Genomic DNA, 16,610 nt, shown 5'->3' with positions numbered 1-16,610 from the left:
AGTCAAGTGTCAGGTCCCTGCCTCCTTCTCCAGCCTTGTCCCACCCCACTCTTCCCATTGCTCATTATCCTGCAGGCTTGGAGGCCTTTTTTTGCTCCCCAGACACACTCCAGGGCCTTTGCATTTGTGGATCTTTGTGTCTGGAAAATACTGTCTCTCACTTTTAAAAAATGGAAAATGGATCCACTGGCTGGGTATGGTGGCTCATGCCTATAATCTCAGTACTTTGAGAGGCTGAGGGGGGGCGGATTACTTGAGGTCAGGAGTTCGAGATCAGCTTGGTCAACATGGTGAAACCCTATCTCTACTAAAAATACAAAAGTTAGCCATGCGTGGTGTCAGGCAGCTGTAATCTCAGCTACTCAGGAGGCTGAGGCAGGAGTATCACTTGGACCTGGGAGGCAGAGGTTGCAGTGAGCGGAGATCACAGCACTGCACTCAAGCCTGGGCAACAAGAGTGAAACGCCATCTCCAAAAAAAAAAAAAAAAAAAGAATTCACCATAGTTTATCCATGAATTATTTTTTCAATTTTTATTTTTATTGAAGTGATAACTTGTTTAAAAGTGAATTTGACTGTGAGTTGCTCATTGTCAAAGCTGGGTCCCATGGGGGCTTATTGTATTATGCTCTTTGCTTTTGTATGGACTTGAACTACGTTTTCTAAAAGTTGATTAAAGTTTATGAGAGAAATATATCCTCAGTGTCACACCTGCCTACCTTGTGTTTTTTTTGTTTTTGTTTTTTTGAGACAGTCTTACTCTCTCACCTAGGCTAGAGCGCAGTGGCATGATCTCGGCTCACTGCAACCTCTGCATCCAAGACTCAAGCTATTCTCTTGTCTCACCCTCCCGGGTAGCTGATATTACAGGTGTGTGCTACCACACCTGGCTAATTTTTGTATTTTTAGTAGAGATGGAGTTTCACTATTTTGGCCAGGCTGGTCTTGAACTCCTGAGCTCAAAGGATCTACGTTCTTCTGCCTCACAAAGTGCTAGTATTACAGGTGTGAGCTGCTGTGCATGACCCCTACCCCAAGTCTTGCTTAAAACAGCAGGCACTCAATTCTTTCAGCCAATTTTTCTGTTTATATTGTCCATCTTTTAAAATAATATAATCATGCTGTTATATCTTGAATGTTCAGCTTTGGTCATTCTCCATAGGTTTCTTACTAGAGAGGATAAGAATTTAACTCTTAGATTAGTGCCCCTTTCAAATACGTATTTCTCCCTATTTTCTTAAAAGAATTACATTTTGTTACCATCTGATGCTTACAGAATTATAACTATAAACGTCTTACATAGCTTAGATATATGGTGTACTATCTTGGTGACTTTTTGTTTTTTTCTGGAGTTTGTAATTGCCTTTATTTTTCTATTTGATTAGTTTGCTATAATTTTTGCCTACTAATTACAGAATTTCAGCAGCATTGCAAAACTTTTTTCCAGGTGGTCAGACACATCAGATGGTTCATTGACTTCAACTAATTCTGATATTTTTCTTGGGGACCCTCTTCCTGGAGCCTGTGTCTTGCTCCAAAGTAGACCAGTTGCACAGTTGTGATTCTGTAGCCTCCCTTTTCCATCAACCTGGATTTCTTTTCACTTCTCCTCTGGGTCACAACCCCTTTTTCTTAAACCTGTGTCATCTCTCTTGGTTTATTCCTTTGTTCTGATGGAGTACATCTTTCAGTAGCTTCCAGAGAAATCATAGATGGGAGGTGTATTCATTCCCAAGGGTTTCTATAACTAATTACTAAACTGGGCAGCTTAAAACAACAGAAATTTGTTATTTCACAGTTCTGAAGGCCATAAGTTTGAGTCAAGGAGCCCCCAGGGCCATGTTCCCTCTTAGGCTCTGGCGAGAACCCTCCCTCGCCTTTTCCAAGCATTTGGTGATGGATATTGAAGCTTGGTGTTCCTTGGCTTACAACCGCATCCTCTCTAATGTCTGCCTCTTTTGTCACATGGCATTCTCCTGTGTGTGTGTGTCTGTGTCCAGATTTTTCTTTTCTAATAGAGACATCAGTTCTATTGGGTTAAGGGCCTGTCCTCTTCTATTATGATATCATCTTGACTTAATGATATCTGTAATGAGCTCATTTTCAGTTAAGGTCACATTGGGAGGTATTAAGGGATTAAGACTTCAGTTAATCTTTTGGGGGAACACAATTTAATCCATAACAGAATACAAATATTTTGAGACCCTAAATGTTGGTAATACTGGGGGAGTTTGAGTGGAGAATTTTAGGTTGGAAATAATTTTCTCTTGGGATTTTGAAGGCATTGCTCCATTGTTGTGAATTAATTGGGAGATCTGATGCTTTTTCTGATTTAGCATATTTTGTTTGTGACCCTTTTCTCACTGTCTTAGAAGCTTTTGGGAGCTCGTCTTAGTCCTGGTGGTGGTAAATCTCATTACGAGGTACCTTAGTATGGACCTATGTTCCTCTGTTGTACTGGGTTCTTAACATAGGGCATTTCAATTTGGAATCATGTCATTTTGGTCTGGGTAATTTTCTCTTACAGTTTCTTTGAGAATTTCCTTTCTTTGTTCTGAAATTCCTGTTGGTTAGATGTCGGTCCTCAGAAAACTGAGCTTCTAATATTTTCTCTGTTTCTCTTTTCAAACTTGTTTTTATTTTTGTCTCTTTTCTTTTTGTTTTTTTGGAGAACGGGGTCTCAGTATTTTGTCCAGGCAGGTCTCAAACTCCAGCTCTCAAGTGACCCTCCTGCCTCTGACTCCCAAAGTGCTAGGATTAGAGGTGTGGGCCACCACACCTGTCCTCCTTGTTTCTCTTTTGTTCTATTTCTTTGTCCTTTTGTTCTATTTAAGTGCCGATTTCCTCGACTTCATATGCCAGCCCTTCCACTGGCATTTTTATTTTGGATTATCTTATATTTTCAAGAGGTCTGTTTTTTTGTTCCTTCCTTAAATCATCCTGTTCCATGAATGCAATTGTCTTCCCTTAGAGTGTAAGTTACAGAATTTCGGAGAGTTTTATCTGTTTCCTCCGAGTTTCTTTTTTCTTTTTATTTCTGTATTTCCTGTTGGAGGCTTTCCCCCAAATGCTAAGCCAGCCTTGGATATGTGTTTATGTTTGAGTCGGCTGCTCAAAATATTGGTTACCCTGTTTTCAAACAGGGTAATTATGTTTTGAGTGTACTCAGAAGCTGCCTGAGGACTTAATTAAAACCAGCAGTTTAGCAAAGTTAGGGATCTCATATTCTGGAGCAGAGATTTAAAAGTTTGTCTAAAAAATCTACTCTCCTTAAAATCCTTTTATAAAACTTAGAGTAAGAGACATGCTGAAACAAGGAGGAGAGAACACATTTCCACACTTGGGTGCCTCTGACTCTCCTGGATCCCATTAGGGGAGGGTGAGTGCTAGTTCTCTGCCAACCCAGGGTTAGGCCCTAAGAATGCCCATAACAAGGATCCCAGGAGAAAACTCAGGAATAAAAGTGGAGAAAGTGAGACATCTGACTAAAATGACTAGAAGCCCTCAGGAAGTAAAGAAGGAAAAAGAAACTGAGAAACCAGAAAAATCATCAGACCAGTTAATTCACCTTTGGAGTAACTGGAGATCTAGAGTTTTCTAAAAGATTAGAAATCTCTTGAATTTGAAGAGTTGAGGAAGAAGAATCATGAATGGCCTAAAGCAGTTGCCTAGTGTCTCACACAGAAGGGCATGGAGAACTGGCAGGAATGTCCCCAGATGGTGACAAGTTTGCAGAACTTTTACCAGATGACCCATGAGGCCATCCAGAGACCCAGGAGCCAGCCCTGGCCCTGTCCTCATGGAAAGGCTCTACACAGGATTTTGGGATACAGATGGAAGGACTAAATGTTTTCAAGTCCTGCCTGGGCAGATGCAGTTGTCCTTCCAGCTCCGGAGTTCCAAACCCAGGCCTGTGCCATCCCCATTCACTTTGAGGGGCCGCTGTGGGCTCCCCAATCCATAGGCTGTGCAGGATCCTGTAGTACCCAGAGAGGCGCCCTTGATCAGGAACCCTGTGTGTGGTCAGCTCTAGGTCTGTTTCCTGCCTTTCCTCCAGCAGCTCCTAGCCTCCTGCAGCAGTAGCCGCTCTCTTCTGGTTCTGATCCAGGTCTTGAACTTGGGAGACAATTAGAACCTGGATCCCAATTCTGTCTGAAAGCAACAGAGTAACATAATCTATACACTGGCACATGACCCTTGGTCCAGCCCAATGTAATGAGAAATAAATGAATGACCATGACCTCAAAAGCAAAACAACAACAACAACAACAACAGAAGTTGAGCAACCAGACATATGTTCTGGAGGGACCGAGCTTGCCAGGTCACACCTGTGTCTATAAAGTGAAATAAGATCTTTATCACCATGAAAGAACATGAATGAAATAGAAAACAAATTGGAGACTCAAAACTTGTTTGGAAAGAGGCGTATGTATAGGTGGGCGCATGTGCGGACTGGTGGGCTTCCCTGTCAATCAAGCAATTGGGTGGGGACCTGGCTCTCCAGGGATCCATGCCTTCCTTCTGTTCTTCTGTGGTGCCATCTTCCCGTTTCCCATGAGAAGGGAGCAAGTGGGCAGGAACCAGGCTGCCCACTCTTCAGCGTCTCCCTGTTCTCAACTCAGCAGCTCGTCCCTCCCCTTACTGTGTCTTTGCCCCTGCATCTGAGCCTGTCTGCCTCAGTTTCCCCAGACGGTAAATCTCCTGTCTCCAGCAGGGGTGGGTTGGCTGCCCCTTTGATTAACTCCCCCTTGTCTTTCATTTAGGTATCAGGTAAATGGTAACGTCCTCCTAGAAGCTTTTGCTGACCTACCCAATTTTTATCAAATTCCTTCTGTATTGTTTTTCTTCACAGCACTCAGCATTTCTACCTGTGTTCTTTTTTTTTTTTTTTTGAGTCATAGTCTCCCTCTGTTGCCCAGGCTGGAGCGCACTGGCACCATCACAGCCACTGCAGCCTCCACCTCAGCCTCCCAAGTAGCTGTGATACAGGTGAGCACTACCGTGCCTGGCTAATTTTTGTATTTTTTGTTGAGATGGGGTCTTACTTTGTTGCCCAAACTGGACTCAAACTCCTAGACTCAAGTGATCCTCCCACCTTGGCCTCCCAAAGTGCTGGGATTACAGGCATGAGCCACTGCGCCCAACCTTCCAATGTTTTATTATGAAAAAACTGCCAACATTCAGATGAGTTGGGTGAATGGTATGGTCATCACCAGCGTCCTCTCATACTAAGTTCTGCTATTGACAGTTGACCCCACTTGCCTCATCACCTCTCTCTCCACATATCCAGCCCTCTTATTTTTTCTGTGCAGTTCAAAGTAAGTTGTAGACATTGATACATTTCACCCCTAAACGTTTCAGTATGTGTTTCATTAAGCAGAGTGAAATGCATAAATTACAGTACGATTGGATGAGTTTTGACAGGCGTATACACCTGGGTGATCCAAACACCGGTCATAAGTCACAACATCACCAATGTCCTAGAAAGTTCTCTCGTGCCTAGTTATTCCCAGTTTTGAGATTTGTCCATTGCGGCTACAATGAGACTCTGGGGACCTCTTGCTGCCTGCTAGAAGCTTCCTCTTCCCCGCGTACCAGATTCTCCTTTTTCCCTTGCAGGAGCCTTGAACCTGAATAGTCCATGGCTGATGGTCTCTGCAGCTCACCGGCTATATTGGCCACACCGAGCTGTGTTCCAGGCTGTTCTGGAGCTAACACTGGGCAAGGCCTGGACCCTGAAGGACCTGGTGGTCAGCGTGGCCTGCAGGAGTCAGGGGCCCAACAGGGAAGGCAAGATCCAGGTCTACACCCCAGCTACCACCTACCTCCGGGTGAGCAGTGCTCAGCCCCCAGCACATGCCTGGTCCCCTGCCACTGAGATCTTTTTCTGGTGCAGAGGCGGATAAAATCTGAGGCCTGTGGGCAGATAGCAGCTCACACATTTGTGAAGTTGGGCCTTCCCAGTGCCTAAAACTATCAGAGTTAGTTCCTAAGTGACATAGAAAAATTAGACCTAAAAAAAGAAAATCTAGATTTGCCATATCGCTGCTTAGCAGCTGAAGGGGAGAGAAATATAAAAGAGGAAAGAAAGTCAAACAGGACTTTGGAAATAGGTAGACATTCAGCTTTTGCCAAGAAAACAGAGTGGAAACTTCTAGGACATAAGTCGGTTTGATCCCAACTACTGACGGTCATGAAGTTGCTTCTCTGCACACGTTTGGTACAGAAGCAAGAACAGGTTTGGGAGAAAATCCATTAGTGTCATCCGCAGGGCTGAGGGAGCCTGGCAGATGGACTGTCTCCCTGCATGGGGTGATGCATGGATGCGGGAAAGGTCCGGGCTTGATTGGGCTCATCTAAGGGCAGTACAGTCCCCTCTGAGGCAGGGCTGGGTGGCACCAGGGTAGAGTCAAGAGCGGTGATAATCTTAGGAACCATGAGGAGGCCTCTGTGTAGCAGAGGGTACCAAGACAGGAGAGCGAGGTACGGTTGACTAGCTGGCTCCCGGCCTTCACCCAACCAGAGGGCATGGCGGCCTGGTCCAGGGTGGTGGCAGTGGAGGTGCCGGCAAGTGTCCAGATCCTGGAGATGCTAGATTTGCTGATGGATTGGCGGTGGAGAGGGAGTGAAAGAAAGGAAATAAATGGCTCTGAGGTTTTGGTAAAGCATCTGGTGGGATGGAAGTGCCATTCTAGGAAATGGGGAAGTTGGCGGTGGGGAACTGAGGATCAGTGACGTGGGACAAAGTGTTACGAAGTTCTGGTATAGGGTTGGAGGCTCAGCCCCGTCCAAACCCTGTCTTGTCCTTGTCACTTTTCCTGGTGAGACCCCTGAGTTGTGTGAACAAGGGATGGCAGCCAACAGGGCACCATCCCATGCAGGGCTTGTGCCAGGGTGGTGGCTGCAAGTGGTCTACCTTTCCCAGCTCTGAAACAAGCCAGATCACACCCAGCTCTTCCTAGGACTCCCGAAGACAATGGTGATGGTGCAGGGAGAGAAGGCCACGCACCAGCGTGTGCCCTTCCGGGTACAGACACCCTGGGTACTAGTAATAGCGGCCCAGCGAGATCAGATTCCCTCCCCAAACTGAGGAGGAGAGAAGGAAATTATGCCTGCTCAGGGTTGGAATGACAGGAGTTTTTCTTTTTGTCTCAAGGCCAGGTAGGGAAAACTAGCCTACCTGCACCAGTCAGGTTAGGCCTCACAGAAATGACATTGAAGGGGTTTTGAGGGATGAATAGGCGTTCACCAAGCAGGAAAGAGATGAAAGGGTATCCCAGGGGGAGGAAATAGGGTGTGCAAAGGCCTTGGTCCCCCTCCTCACCTCATTGCAGGTCTCCACGGTGACAGTCTTGGCACAGAGCCTCTTCCACAGCTGGAGTGAAGTCGAGTCAGCCTGGAACGCAGCAGTGCAGGGTGAGATCCGTGCTGAGAACAGCCGGGACCGTAAGATCCTGAACTGCTGGTTGAAAGGCCCCCAGGAGGAGCTGAACCTAACGGCCGCTTACAGGCACCTGGAGTGGGTAAGAGCCCAGGAGGCCTGTGTAGCCAAGAGACCACCAAATCCCTCACCTGGGTCTCCTACCTCTCTCCCTGCTTGGGATGGAAAAGGGTTTTGTGCCACTGGCTTGACCCGTGATCTTGGGCCTCCTGGAGCCTCTATTTCTCTCTCTCTCTCTCCTTTTTCCTTTTCCTTCTTTTCTTCTTACATATTTTTTGATAGTCTCATTCTCTTGTCCACGCTGGAGTTCAGTGATACAGTCATAGCTTACTGCAGTCTCGAACGTCTGGGCTTAAAGGATCCTCCCTGGTCAGCCTCCCAAGTAGTTAGAACTATAGGCACGTGCCACCCATGCCACCATGCATTGTTGACCTCTTTTTTTTTTTTTTGGTAACACGAGGTATTGCTGTTTCCCAGGGTAGTCTTAAAGCCCTGGGCTCAAGTTTCCCTCCCATCTCAGCCTCCTGCAGTGTTGGGATTACAGGCGTGAGCCGCTGCCCCCAGACAAGCCTTAGTTTCTTGTTCTGTGAAATGAACCCTGGTCACATTAGCACATATCCAGGAGCAAAGGTTGGCTTCCTTTAGCTGAGAAATCCAAGTTCTTCATTCCCCCTGGGTACCTAGCGAGGTCTAGACATGGTGGTGTGCCGGTGGAATCCTGTGGTCTAATCAGGGTGGAGGTTGTGGGTGGAGTTCGGTAGTCGTTCTTGGATAGTCATTTCTGGGGGTGATGGGCAGGCTGTGGGGGGCTACCCCTTGCCTTCCTGCAAGGCAGGTCTGCAGCATGGTCCTGTTGGCCTGTCCCTCCCTTCAGCCTGGATCTTGTTGCAGCCCTGGAAGACCCAGGTGTCGCTGACGGCTCTGCGGACTGGTGCCCAGGGCCAACCTCGGGGCCTGCAGTTGGAGGGAGAGCTGGAGGAGCTGAGGCAAGACGGGACATTGTACCAGAAACGGGGAACCTTGCTCCTTAGGTGTGTGCGCTCCTTCTCCTCGGCTGGCACCCTGCAAGTTTCCCCTTCTCCAGCATGGAGGGTCCCCGGGGAACAGGATGGGCAGAGCTACCTGGAGAAACCCTGCTGACCTGCTGGGGCTCAGATGGAACCCAAATCCCAGAGGAGAGCCACCTCCCCTGAAAGCTCCCACATCCCTTGCCCCCTTCATTAGTTGCTGAGGTGGGAGTAGAAGTTAGCCTCATCATCCGGGCCTGGAGCTGCTTAGGAAGTCTTCTCATTTCTTAGAGAGAGAGCTCATTAGAAAAGCAGTTCCCTGTGTGCAGGGAACAGCACGAGGTTGGGATGAGCAGAGCCATCTTGGACTCCAGGCTATGCATTGAGCAGCTCTGTGGCCTCAGATAAGTCACCTACAGCCTATACAGCAGCAGCGATGACAAAGGAAGAGCAGCATCGTTTGCACGGTGTTCATTTGTGTTTTTATCCCACTTACATTCGTTGAGCACCTACTATGGACCAAGGGCTCTTCTGGGCACGTGGAAAATGGCAGAGAACCAGAACGTCAGAAACCTTTGCCCTTGGGGAGCTTGCGTTCATTTCATGTGTGTTACCTCTAATACCGACCGCTGTGTCCGATCAGTGTCATTTTAGACCCCATTTTACAGATGGAGAAACTGAGGCACAGATAAATCAAGTCCTTTGCCCAAGGTCACACAGCTAGTGAAGGACCGTGACTGGATTCCTGTCCCAGTCAGTGTGACACCAGATGCTGTGTGCCATCTATCCCCTTGGGTCTTTGCTGTCAAATGGCGATGGGGACTCCAGCCATGCCCACTTCGCTGGCACAGTGAGGTCGTGAAGGCTTCCAGATGCCAAATTGTAAAGCACGGGGCTGCCAGGTGTCCTATGTTCTCTTCTCTGTGATAGTCTTAACTCTGCAAATTCGTGACAGGCCCAGGCTGAGAGCGTCGGGCACAATTGTCCCCCAATACTACCAGCTGCTTTAATGGCTTTGGCCTGTTTTTCCCTCTGCACACCAGGCACCCCTTGCACCTGCCCATCCCGCAGAGCCTCCTCCTGCAGGAGACCTTCACGGCTGATAGGCGACACCAGCGCTATTCCCTGGAGACTAGGGTTGTCCTGAATGGCCGAGAGGAAACCCTGCAGACTGTGGTCCTGGGCTGCCAGGCTGGACACCCATACGTGAGTGGGTCCAGGGCATAGCTGGGAAGGGGCCTGAGAGCCGGAGGAAGGCCCCAGCTGCCTCCTGACTCCCTGTGTGCGTGTGTCCATGTATGTGGTTGTCCCTCCCAGGTCTGTGCAGGTCTGATGCATCCATACGATGGCAAAGTCATCCCCAGGAACACAGAGGGGTGCCTGGTTGCTCGGAATCAGCACACGGTAAGAGCGGAGACCCCAGAGACCTTTGCATCCCAGTCAGCCCTGGTTCAAGTTGCTGCCATCTGTCAGTAGGATTAAAAACATGTTATCTGGGCTGATGCAATGAGTCACACCTGTAATCTTAGCTACTCAGGAGGCCGAGGTGGGAAGGTCGCTTGAGACCAGGAGCTGGAGATCCGTCTGGGCAACATATGGAAACCCTGTTGCTTAAAAAAAAAAGGAAAGAAAATTTGTTTAATTAGCCAGGCCTGGTGGCATGTTCTTGTAGTCCCAGCTACCTGGGAGGCTGAGGCAGGAGGATCTGATTAAGCCCAGGAGGTTGAGGCTTCAGTGAGCCATGATTGCACGATTGCATTCCAGCCTGGGCAACAGAGCAAGACTCAGACACCTCCCCGGCACCCCGGCCCACAAAAAATTCTCCTGGCCAGGCTTGGTGGTTCATGCCTGTAATCCTAGCACTTTGGGAGGCCAAGGCGGGCAGATCACCTGAGGTCAGGAGTTCGAGACTGTCCTGGCCAACATGGTGAAACCCCATCTCTACTAAAAATATAAAAACTAGCCGGGTGTGGTGGTGGGTACCTGCAGTCCCAGCTACTCAGGAGGCTGAGGCAGGAGAACCTGGGAGGCGGAGGTTGCAGTGGGCCAAGATTGTGCCACTGCGTTCCAGCCTGGGCCACAGAGCGAGACTCTGCCTCAAAAAAAAAAAAAAAAAAATTCTCCTGCCTGGGTTCCCTGTTTTATTTTGTTCTTCCTTGTACGGAGTTTGGGTCTGTGGCCCAGGCTGGAGTGCTGTGGCCGGATCTCAGGAGTTCCCTGTTTAATTTGGTCCTCCCTAGTACAGTCTAACAGTCTATGTGACAGTCAGAGGGATATTTTCTAAAGGGCAGCACAACCCTGCCACCTGCTTGCTCTCAGACTCTGACAACGTCTCTTGAGATGAAGCCCCACTCCTGTCACCTCAGCTCCGCTTCGTGGCCTGCATCCGCCTCATCCAGCCTCTTCGCATTTCCTCACCCGGCTGTTGCCTGCCTCAGGACCTCTGTGTGTCCTGTGTGCCTGGAGCCGTCACCCTCTCCTTCAGCTTTGCCTCTTCCCTTCTTCTCATCTTTGAGGATTGAGCTCAAGCATCCGCTCACCTGACCCCCAGACCACCGCACACACACCCCTGCTTACCCTGGCGATGCCTTATATCTTTTTCTTTCTTTTTTTTTTTTGGAAACAGAGTCTCGCTCTGTCGCGCAAGCCAGAGTGTAGTGGTGCAATCCCAGCTCACTGCAACCTCTGCCTCCCAGGTTCAAGTGATTCTCCTGCCTCAGCCTCCTGAGTAGCTGGAATTACAGACGTGTATTTCCACTGCTGGCTATTTTTTTTGTATTTTTAATAGAGACTGGGTGTTACCATGTTGGCCAGGCTGTTCTCAAAGTTGTGACTTCAAGTGATCTGCCCACCTCGGCCTCCCAAAGTACTGGGATTACCGCTGCACCCAGCTTGCCCTATATCTTTTGCTTCTAGTACCTATCACAAAATCCAGTTCTTTTTTTTTTTTTTAAGACAAAGTCTCACTCTGTCACACAGGCTGGAGTACAGAGGCATAATCTCGGCTCACTGTAGCCTTGTCCTCGTAGGCTCAAGTGATCCTCCCACCTCAGTCTCCCAAGTAGCTGGGACCACAGGCACACACTGCCACCACACCTGGTTATTTTTTATTTTTATTTTTAGTAGGGACAGAGTCTTGCTATATTGCCCAGGCTGGTCTTGAACTCCTGGACTCTAAGCGATCCTCCCATCTTGGCCTCCAAAGTGCTGAGATTATAGATGTGAACGGCTGTACCTGGCCCCAGTTCTATTTTTGTGTGATTCATCAATCACTGGCTTCTTTGCTACTCTGGGAAATTCGTGATCTCCATGAGTACTTTATTTACGCTGTAGGCAGAGGGCTTGGTACACAGTAGGTGCTCAATGAGTAGCTGCTGCTATGATGCTATTTAATACCCATCGCATGCCAGGATCCAGAGCAGAGGTCAACAGACTTTTCTGGAAAGAACCAGATAGTAACTAGTTGAGGCTTCATGGGCCACATGGTTCGGGTCTTGTTGACTCACATCTGCTGTTGCAATTCAAGAGCACCGTGGATAATACGTAATGAATGGCATGGGTGAGTCCCAATAGGACTTTACTTGCAAAAACAGGCCACATTTGGAACAGGGGCTGTAGTTGCTGACCCCGACTTAGAGGGTCTTTTTTGAGGCAGGGTCTTGCTCTGTCACCCAGGCTGGAGTGCAGGGGCACAATCACGGCTCATTCACTGCAGCCTTGACCTCCTAAGCTCAAGCGATCCTCCCACCTCAGCCTCTAAGTAGCTAAGACCACAAGTGTGTACCACCACACCCAGCTCATTTAAAAATGTTTTGTAGCGATGGAGGTCTCACTATGTTTCCCAGGCTGGTCTTGAACTCTTGGATTTAGGGGATCCTCCTGCCTCACCTTCCGAAGTGCTGGGATCAGGCCAGGCGTGGTGGCTCACAACTGTAATCCCAGCATTTTGGGAAGCCAAGGTGGGTGGCTCACTTGAGGTCAGGAGTTTGAGACCAGCTTGGCCAAAATGGCAAAATCCCATCTCGACTAAAAAACTATAAAAATTGGCTGGGCGTAGTGGCGGGTGCCCGTAATCCCAGCTACTCGGGAGGCTGAGGCACAAGGAGCGCTTGAACCCGGGAGGCGGAGGTTGCAGTGAGCCGAGATGCCACCACTGCATTCCGGCCTAGGTGACAGAGAGAGACTTGGTCTCAAAAAAAAAAAAAAAATGGTGCTGGGATTACAGATAAGAGTCACCACACCTGGCTGAGGGTCTTGGCATGTGGTTCCCTGGGGGTGAAACTTGTTTTTGCCTGTGTATCTTTGGCTAATTATTTCATGTCTCTGGACCTCAGTTTCCTTGTCTGCAGAATGGGAGCAGCAGTGCTCATCTCTATGCAGTGGCTGTGAAGATTACAATGTAGTGTTGTAAAATGCCTGCTAGAACCTGATCCAGGTTGCGTTCTTGACACCTCTTGGAGGAGTTGATACTCTGGGAGAGCACCGTATTTTTCAGCAAGCATTTATGGAGGATTTAGTGTACGCAAGGAAGATAGTCATTGTGTCCCTCTCTCTTTTTTTTTTTTTTTTTGAGACAGACTCTCACTCTGTTGTCCATGCTGGAGTTTGGAGTGCAGTGACTTGATCTCATCTCACTGCAACCTGCACCTCCCAGGTTCATGCACAGACCACCCCCCCCCCACCATTTTTTTTTTTTTTCTTGAGACTGAGGATGGAGTCTCACTCTGTAGCCCAGGCTGGGGTGCAGCTGTGCGATGTCAGCTCATTGCAACCTCTGCTTCCTGGGTTCAAGTGATTCTCCTGCCTCAGCCTCCCGAGTAGCTGGGATTATAGGCGCCTACGACCACACCCGGCTAATTTCTGTACTTTTAGTAGACATGGAGTTTCTCCGTGTTGGCCAGGCTGGTCTCGAGCTCCTGACCTCAGGTGATCTCCCCGCCTCAGCCTCCCAAAGTGTTGGGTTTGCAGTCATGAACCACAGCACCTGGCCGTTTCTCTTTGCAAGATACAAAACAGCCCCTGGGAAGGACGGTGAACCAGGCAGCTGTTGAGCACTGAGACCCACCCTTCTGGGGGCTCCCTTCACCATTAGTTAAACGAGGCTGCGTGTGGCTCCCCAGGGATAAGGTAGTACAGTTATTGGAGCTTCTAGGGGGAAACAAACGGCAGGATGACAGCCTCAGACACCTGCAGAAGTGGCTCTGGATGGTGTTTGCTGTTTCTTAAACTGGAGATCGCAGAGCCGGCTCCATGGGCCAAATTCAGTCTGCAGATGGGTTTTGTTTGGTCTGCTTAGCATTTAAATGTTTGAAGGAAATTAATTGCTACCACTGAAAATCAGAAGATTTCGAGTAAAACCCAGATTTCTGGTGTTTATAAGAAAAAAAATCAGAAGGCGTGACCACACCGGGCCTCAAATCCCAGCTGACAACAACAGGCTCAGACTGAGTAAATGGCAGTCATTTAGTTTCATATAATTTGGCTGTCTACTCGTTTTAAAACCATGTCTAGGCTGGGCGAGATGGCTCACGCCTGTAATACTAGCACTTTGGGAGGCCGAGGCAGGCGGATCGTTTGAGGTTAGGAATTCAAGACCAGCCTAAACAACATGATGAAATCCCATCTCTACTAAATACAAAAAAAATTAGCCAGGCGTGGTGGCAGGCGCCTGTAATCCCAGTTACTCGGGAGGCTGAGGCAGGAGAATCGCTTAAACCCGGGAGGTGGAGGTTGCAGTGAGCCGAGATTGTGCCACCGCACTCCAGCCTGGGCGACAGAGAGAGACTGTCTCAAAATAAAATAAGTCTGTTTAATGACATGCATTTTTCTCCCCTCTTGGACCCTTATTTCTCTTCCTCCATCTTGGTTTTAAAGTAAAGCCAAGCACCCCTTTAAAGATGCACTCCTTTAAAGATGTACTCCAACGATAAAGCTCCTTGGCAGGCATTTTTAACTTCTCAGTCAACACAGGTAGGAAAAGATGGTAACATGCTACTGTGTACTTGGCCTATGGCAGAAGCTAAATGGTTGTTGAGTGAATAAATGATGGAGCAATTGTGTATTAGTTTGCTATGGCTGCCGTAACAAATCGCTGCAATCTTAATGATTTAAAACGCCACAAATTTATTTTACAATTTTGGAATTCAGAACCAAAAAATGGATCTCATGTGGCTAAAATCAAGGTGTTAGATCCGGCCACCGCACTCCAGCCTGGGCAACAGAGCGAGACTCCGTCTCAAAAAAAAAAAAAAATCAAGGTGTTAGCAGGGCTGTGTTCCTTCTGGAGGCTCCGGGGGAGAGTCCATTTCCTTTCCTTTTCCAGCTTTGAGAAGCTGCCTGCATGCCTTGGCTCATGGCACTTTCTTTCATCTTCAGAGCCAGCCGTGTGGCATCTTCCTATCTATGTGTGACTCTGACTCTCCTGCCTTCCTCTCACAGGACCTCTGTGACTCCTCTAGGGCCACCCAGATAATGTCCTCATCTCAAGATCCTCAATCCAGTCACACTGCTAAGTCTCTTTTGCCAGGAAAGGTCACATATTGGCAGGTTCCAGTGATGAGGACATGGATGTCATCATGGAATGAGTGTTATTCTGCCAGCTCCACTTAGAGTTACACATTCTTTCACTGTAGCACAGCTTTGTCCTTGGGGTTTCAGGCTGTAGCTAGTGATTCTGTGTTTGTCCAAATATTTATTGAGCACCTACTACATGCCAGGACCTGTGCTAAGTATTAGGAATAGGGCAGTGAACAAAATACACTACTCCCGGCCGGGCGCGGTGGCTCAAGCCTGTAATCCCGCACTTTGGGAGGCCGAGACGGGTGGATCACGAGGTCAGGAGATCGAGACCATCCTGGCCTACACGGTGAAACCCCGTCTCTATTAAAAAAAAAAATACAAAAAACTAGCCGGGCGAGATGGCGGGCGCCTGTAGTCCCAGCTACTCGGGAGGCTGAGGCAGGAGAATGGCGTAAACCCGGGAGGCAGAGCTTGCAGTGAGCCGAGATCGCGCCACTGCACTCCAGCCTGGGCGACAGAGCGAGACTCCGTCTCAAAAAAAAAATAAAAATAAAAATAAAAATAAAAAAAATAAAAATAAATAAAAATAAAAAAAAATACACTGCTCCCAAGGCACTTTCTTTGAACAAGACACAGACATTCACATTTGTTCCATCAAGCCCACCCTGCTAATCATACCTGTAGGCGCTGGAGTTTACCATTCCTGTGTACCCGTCCCCACTTCCTGCCCTGTAAGTGGAGGAGTGTAGACTGCCCCATGACCCATCAACCTTTGGACCACTTTCTTCTGACAGCTGGGTTCCCAGGGTGGCTTCTGCAGGCACATAGAGATGGCACGAGACCTCTCTCAGTGCCTGTGGTTCTCACACACTCAGGCTAAGAACAGGGAGATTGAGGCTACTTTGAAAGTCAACCGGAAAGTTGTGCTGCACTTGAAGGGTTTACATCATGACAGATCTCAGCATGGGGAAATCCGGCACAGCGTGGCCCTGGACTTGGCCCATTCCTACCAGGTACGGGTCCCCAGGTTGGGCAGACACTGGTTTGTGCCCTCCACACAGAGCTTGACTGTTAGCAGAAGTAAAGGGTGTTGTCTGTCTGTTCCCAGCTGAGCTTCCCCCAGGCCCTGAACTTGGATGGGGGCATCATCTTTAGACAGAGTCCCCAAGGAACTTTCAGCTTCGGTGTGGATGGACGAGCTGCCGTCAACCACAGTGTCACATCCCAGGTCAGGAGGGTGAATTCTGCTCCCTTGCCAAGGGAGGCCGGGTCTTAATAACCTTTGGAGAAGGTGCCCTATATGAGATGTCTGAGGAGGTGGCGGGAGACATGACCCTGGGGAGCCAATAGCACAGACCTTCTTTTGGCAGTGTGTGTGTGATTAGTCAGGATGCACTGAGTGTTGTAAACAAATATTTGGCTCTTTGTGAAAGGCCAGTGTTCACGTCTCAGTTCACCGTGGCTCTGCTCCATACAGTCTCTCAGGATCCAGGCCTCCCCACCTTGTGGCTGTGCCCCAGCGGGCAGACGGAGGGAGAGAGAGTGGAGAATTATGCAGGAGGCTTTTATGCGCCAGACCCATAAGTGGAAAGGTCATTCCTGCCTGGGTTCTCATCACATGATCCCACCTAGCTGCAAGGGAGG

At 48.6% G+C, this 16,610-nt stretch overlaps 1 protein-coding gene across 1 annotated transcript in view; it reads left to right on the top strand.

Moving 5' to 3' along the window:
• LOC111555239 overlaps positions 1-16,610 on the top strand; it is a 151,804-nt gene that overhangs the window by 71,456 nt on the left and 63,738 nt on the right. The window contains exons 29-35 of the mRNA XM_031934456.1: positions 5,619-5,830; positions 7,334-7,522; positions 8,332-8,471; positions 9,491-9,653; positions 9,765-9,851; positions 15,842-15,979; positions 16,075-16,194. Of these exons, the coding sequence (XP_031790316.1) occupies positions 5,619-5,830; positions 7,334-7,522; positions 8,332-8,471; positions 9,491-9,653; positions 9,765-9,851; positions 15,842-15,979; positions 16,075-16,194 (1,049 nt within the window). The remainder of the gene's footprint in view (positions 1-5,618; positions 5,831-7,333; positions 7,523-8,331; positions 8,472-9,490; positions 9,654-9,764; positions 9,852-15,841; positions 15,980-16,074; positions 16,195-16,610) is intronic.

Source organism: Piliocolobus tephrosceles, chromosome 17 (assembly GCF_002776525.5).
Source record: "Piliocolobus tephrosceles isolate RC106 chromosome 17, ASM277652v3, whole genome shotgun sequence".
Taxonomy (NCBI): domain Eukaryota; kingdom Metazoa; phylum Chordata; class Mammalia; order Primates; family Cercopithecidae; genus Piliocolobus; species Piliocolobus tephrosceles.
This window is presented reverse-complemented; position numbering and strand designations above follow the sequence as displayed.